Source organism: Silurus aristotelis, assembly GCF_946808225.1.
Source record: "Silurus aristotelis genome assembly, chromosome: 18".
NCBI lineage: Eukaryota > Metazoa > Chordata > Actinopteri > Siluriformes > Siluridae > Silurus > Silurus aristotelis.
Genome location: NC_139591.1, coordinates 20,502,755 through 20,508,695, shown reverse-complemented (window position 1 = coordinate 20,508,695; position 5,941 = coordinate 20,502,755). Strand labels below are relative to the sequence as shown.

The window sequence follows — 5,941 nt, the reverse complement described above, 5'->3', positions numbered from 1 at the left end:
TCTGTGTGGGCCATAATCTGTTGAATTTGTTACTTGAAAAAAATGTAGGAATATTACATTCTCTAAGAGCTGCTCAACCTTCATGATCAGTGAAAGAAGTCTGTGTTCTGCCCTGAATAATTTCAATGTAAATCTCTGTCTTTATGTTCTTATCATTCAGAGAGCTGAATTTCCGTAACTTCACAATGATCCACCTGAATGAGGAGTTTTCCCGAGGCCGAGGTCTGGACGTGGGAGCCCGAGCATGGAAAGGAGGAAACGTTCTGCTGTTCTTCTGTGACGTTGACATTGTCTTTACTGCTGACTTTCTCAACAGCTGCCGCCTAAACACACAACCGGGTCAGTAACAGAGTATGGGTTAAAAAAAAGCATAAGAAATAAGCGATATGTTAGTCTTCTTTACTCATTATTACAACGAAAACATCATATCTGCAGTGAAGCATGGTGGTGGGAGCTTTGTTGTAAAAATCAGGATCAAACCATGTACACTAGAGAAATTATATTTGTTTTGTTAGATAATGTAGCCCTTGCTGTTGTGTGCTTGCGCACAAGATGCAGGTGTTAACAGTGATCACTGAGCTGTTGATAGAAATCTGACTCATTAACCTTATGTTCTGTTCAGGGAAACAGAAATTAATGGATCAATGGATAGTTGCTGTGCTGCATCGTATCGCTCTCAATTTCCACTCATGACATCCCTAAATTCATGAAGGGTCTCTGCGTCTCTGTTTGCATCTGGATTGTTTATATCGATTATTACCGAGATTGAGGAAACATCGATTTTTTTAAATCTATGTATCTGTCTCTTGCAGGAAAGAAAGTGTTTTATCCGATTCTGTTCAGCCAGTACAATCCAGCAGTGATTTATGGAGGCAGCGATCACATCCCTCCTGTGGAGCAACAGCTGGTAATGCACCTCGGATTCATCAACACGCCGCTCGTTGTTAGGGACGTGTTCTTTTAGCTGTTACAGCTCAGAGTGGATAGCATGAACAGAAAAAGAATTAATAGCTGATAGAAGCTTATTCACTTTGTTTCACTGCTGGAACAGAATGGAGAAAGGATGTGTTTATTTGTTTATAGTTCTCTCTGGCTTGTCTGTCAGTCGGTATCCTGTACTTTCACCCACTTTGTGTCTATCTATGTTTTTCTATCCATTATGTATCTGTCTGTCGGTCTGTCTGTCTTTAAAAGGCATTATTTGAATCCATAATCTTTACAGAACCTTGTTGCCCAGTTCAAATTAAAATAGTTTACATACAAGCTTCCAATAAAGTGTGTGTAGAATCAGAGCATATTGTAATAAACAGGATAAGGAAGTCATTGTGTGGTGTTTCCTGTGCAGGTGATTAAGAAGGACACAGGCTTCTGGCGGGACTTTGGTTTCGGGATGACCTGTCAGTACAGATCCGACTTCATCAACATAGGTAAAAACGACACTGTAAACAACACACAGTCCTAATGTCTAATCTAAAACATCAGATTACTCTGCATCTTGAGAATATATGAGGAAAGATATCTCTGAGATGTCCAAATCAGCTCCTCTCGTTTTCTTATTAAAAAGGGTTCCAATTAGTGTCTGATAGGAAAAATTATGTAAAATGTAGGTTTGTTGATCAGTTTGTGTCCCTCATACAGTACAGTATGTCTTGAGTTCAAATCCAACCACCACTAAACTGGCATTGCTGGGCCCTTGAGCAAGGCCCTTAACCATCAACTGTTGTATAAATGAGATAAATGTAAGTTGCTCTGGATAAAGTTGTCCACCAAATTCTGTAAATGTACTTAGAGTTAGTAATGTGCTGCCTTTTTTGGTTATGGATACACTAATTCAGTCACTTAGAGCGTGATATTCCTATTACACCACAGCAGTTCCATATCACCAAAGTGTTTAATAAAACAAGCACATTCTATGATAAGATATATTTTTATCCATTTATAGCTACGTGTAAGGTGGTTTTTTGCTATACCAGCAGTTATGGGGAAAAAAAAAAAAAAAAAAAAGTTTCCATTACATTAATTACGTATTATATAACAGAACATTGTAGCTAAAACTATTATCAGAGTTGCTGTTATATAAAAAGCTTCCTGGCCAATCAGAATTGTCATTTTACTAGCGTCAATAAAATATAAAATCATATTATGATTTTAGCAGAGTGTGTTTTTTTTTTTATTTACACTAAATAATTTGCCATTTAGCTACTAAGCTGTAACATACATGATACGTGTATCGCACATCCTGTTTGCTAAAGATTGTGTTCCTGTGCTCAGGTGGATTTGATGTGGATATTAAAGGGTGGGGCGGTGAGGATGTGCACCTCTACAGGAAGTACCTGCACAGTAACCTGCTGGTGATCCGTGCTCCATCACGCAGCCTTTTCCACCTGTGGCACGAGAAGCACTGCGCCGACGACCTCCTGCCCGAGCAGTACAAGATGTGCATGCAGAGCAAAGCTATGAATGAGGCGTCGCACGGCCAGCTGGGAATGCTGCTCTTCCGGCATGAAATCGAGGCACATCTGCGCAGACAGAAGCAGCGTGGTGCCCCCAAGAAAACCTGAATCGTCAATCATGGTGATATCCAGGTGCACTCACATATGTATGGGAATCGCACATTCTATGTGCCACACTTATTGACTTCCTCCAGTGACAACAAGAACTCGAGGACTTCCATGAAGCTTGTGACATTGCAACAAAAAGATACATTTCTCCAGGGTCTGCCATATTGACAGTGTCACAAGTGTATTTTTTTAACTAGACATCTTGTCTAGTGTTTTTTTTGTTCCCTCAGAATGCTGTGTCAGAAAACGTCCCCCAGCAGCGAAGTCCTTCTCAAAAGTTATACGGCAAGTACATGCTAAGCAAGACATAAAACCCTCCATGCTGTGCTGTCAAAGGGAAATACATAGTGAAAGGACAAAGGGATAAAGCAGCATCACCGTGACCACACTAAAGTTATTCCTGAGGTGTTTTATTCCTTTTGCGCCACAGCAGGATCGCAAACATTGAAATGATTAAAAAATTTTCTATTTCTTATCCATTTATAGTGACATGTAATAATGTTATCTCACAAACACTACCTTTTGGATGTTGAAGTTGATAAGACTTGAAAGTGAAACAAAGTGATGCTCATTAGTTAGCTATGTTATAGTGACCCCTTTTGGTCACTGAAGGAACTGCAGCAATTTGAGAGGATTTTTTTTTTTCAAAAGCACTGAGGTACTTTGTGAAATATTCCCAAATAAAATTTTTAAATACACAGGAAAACAAGGGTAATGTCTTAACAATGAGTAAATAATTTGTTTATATATATATTTTGTTATTATTATGTTATTACTGGACGTTTTCTTAGCTAGAATGCCAGAATGTTTATCAGGGTTGTTTTGTTCCGTTTTCACGTACAAACTGCACCTTGTAGTTAAATTATTGACCTTTGATATAAAATTAATCAAAAGTACAAAATCCTCTATTTATATATTTATTTTGTTTAAGAATAAAAAAACATGCTTTTGAATGTATTTAAATTATTATACACTCTTTATAAGATCATTGATTAAAGGTTTCTTCAGTTGTTCCTCCCAGCAGTCAACGGTTCAGTGTTAAGACCTACGAGTGAGTTTTTCCGATTCACTCAAACCCCTTTTTAGGGAGAAAAGAACCTTCAATTATAGCCCTTTTTATGAAAGAATTAAACAAAGTACCAAGAAACTTCTTAGGTTAATTATAAAGAAATGTCTGGTAGGTGCGAGGAGGTTTTGAGAAGGTAATATCTGTATCACAATGGATACCACAAAGGATGGTTAATGTTTCAAAATTTATAAGAAAGTAGTTATTTGGTATTTTTACAAACTTTTCTACTAAAAGAATTGCCACATGTGTTTTGCTGATTTTTTCAGATAGTTTGGACAATCCTGGTTTCAATCATCACTTTAATAACAACTATTGACATGCTGGAGAACGTGGAGAATTTTGACTTGGCCAAGTAGAGTATAGAAGATATTATGTTTCTAAAATCCATTATTTAATGAAGTAATGGTACTTTTAGAAAAAAAGCACTTAAGTACAGTACATTAAGATGTTATTACACATACAAATGAGTAACAGCCTGATGTTTACGTACTGATTTATAGCTCCATCACATTCAGGCATCATTATACATTTTTTTGTTTATTTTATAAAACACATTGTTAGTATACTTGTCTGTGTTTTTCTGGTGTCACAACTGTTTTCAGCCAATAAGAGGACTAGAATTATGCCATGCTTTATTATCAGGATTCCTTATATTTCTTTCATTTTGCTTCTGCAATGTGCATCTTTCCTAATTTATTGTTTATAGACAGACTGAATTTCTGTCAAAAGGTATTTTTTTTTTTTATTATTATTATTTTATCCAAATGCTGTTGAAATATAAGTATTTAGTAGCCACTAATGTATTTCTCCATCATCTTATAAAGGAGAGAAAGGCATAAATATCAGAAGACTGAAATCAACCTTTTTTTAATTCATGTTTATATCAATTTGATCAGTCATAACCATGAGGACGTTCAGTTTTTTGAACGACAGATTTCATATCACATCACATGTTGTCAAGGTCACAAGCGCTTTTTTTCATGTATTGAAATAAAAAATGGAAAATTTGACGCCATAGTTTCTATCTGAAGTGTTTTAAACTGGATGTTACTGATGGTTCCTGATGCGAATTGTTCCTTGAGACACTGTGTCTTGTTTTGAATGAAAAAAAATTTGTTAAATGCATAAGTGATACGTGAAGAGGATGGAAATCCAGTTGCCATAGATATGACGAGTAGTTCGACGAACTACGACTATTTTTTTTTCTTTACATTCGGGTTGTGGTTCAGGATTTTGCAGCTGGTAGTAGATGGACCTTCTCATCTGCTAGATTGTGTTGTAGTGAAAAATGGTGCTCAAGAAACCTTGAAAGGAACCATACTGAAAAGTGAACCCATTCTCCTTTGATACTGAATTTCTTCATTCTTCTTCTTCTTCTTCTTTTTCTTTCGGCTGCTCCCATTAGGGGTCGCCACAGCGGATCATCCGTCTCCATACCACCCTGTCCTCTATATCTGCCTCTTTTACACCAACTACCTGCATGTCTTCCCTCACCACATCCATGAACCTCCTCCTTGGCCTTCCTCTTTTCCTCCTACCTGGTGGCTCCATCTTCAGCATTTTTCTACCAATATAATTCATGTCCCTTCTCTGCACATGTCCAAACCATCTCAATCTCGCCTCCCTCACCTTGTCACCACAACATCCTACATGTGCTGTCCCTCTAATAAACTCATTTCTAATCTTGTCCATCCTCGTCACTCCCAACGAAAACCTCAACATCTTCAGCTCTGCTACCTCCAGCTCCACCTCCTGTCTTTTACTCAATGCCACTGTCTCTAATCCATACAACATCGCAGGTCTCACCACAGTCCTATAAACTTTCCCTTTCATTCTTGCAGATACTCTTCTATCACAAATCACTCCTGTCACTCTTCTCCACCCACTCCACCCTGCCTGCACTCTTTTCTTTACTTCCCTAACACACTCTCCATTACTTTGCACTGTTGACCCCAGGTACCTGAACTCCTCCACCTTCTTCACCTTTTCACCCTGCAACCGCATCACTCCACTGCCCTCCCTCTCATTCACACACATGTACTCTGTCTTACTCCTACTGACTTTCATTCCCCTTCTCTCAAGCGCATATCTCCACCTCTCCAGGCTCTTCTCAACCTGCTCTCTACTCTCACCACAAATCACAATATCATCTGCAAACATCATAGTCCAGGGAGACTCCTGTCTGACCTCGTCCGTCAACCTGTCCATCACCACTGCAAACAGGAAAGGGCTCAGGGCCGATCCTTGATGTAGTCCAACCTTCACCCTGAACCAGTCTGTCGTACCTACTGCACACTTTACTGCCGTCACA

General features: G+C 38.5%; 1 protein-coding gene across 1 annotated transcript in view; it reads left to right on the top strand.

Annotated features, from left to right (window-relative positions):
- Positions 1-3,581, top strand: part of csgalnact1a (chondroitin sulfate N-acetylgalactosaminyltransferase 1a) — a 30,035-nt gene extending 26,454 nt beyond the window's left edge. Inside the window, exons 5-8 of the mRNA XM_083567777.1 lie at positions 161-339; positions 813-907; positions 1,346-1,427; positions 2,272-3,581. Of these exons, the coding sequence (XP_083423903.1) occupies positions 161-339; positions 813-907; positions 1,346-1,427; positions 2,272-2,561 (646 nt within the window). The 3' untranslated portion in view covers positions 2,562-3,581. The remainder of the gene's footprint in view (positions 1-160; positions 340-812; positions 908-1,345; positions 1,428-2,271) is intronic.
- The last annotated feature ends 2,360 nt before the right edge of the window (positions 3,582-5,941 follow it).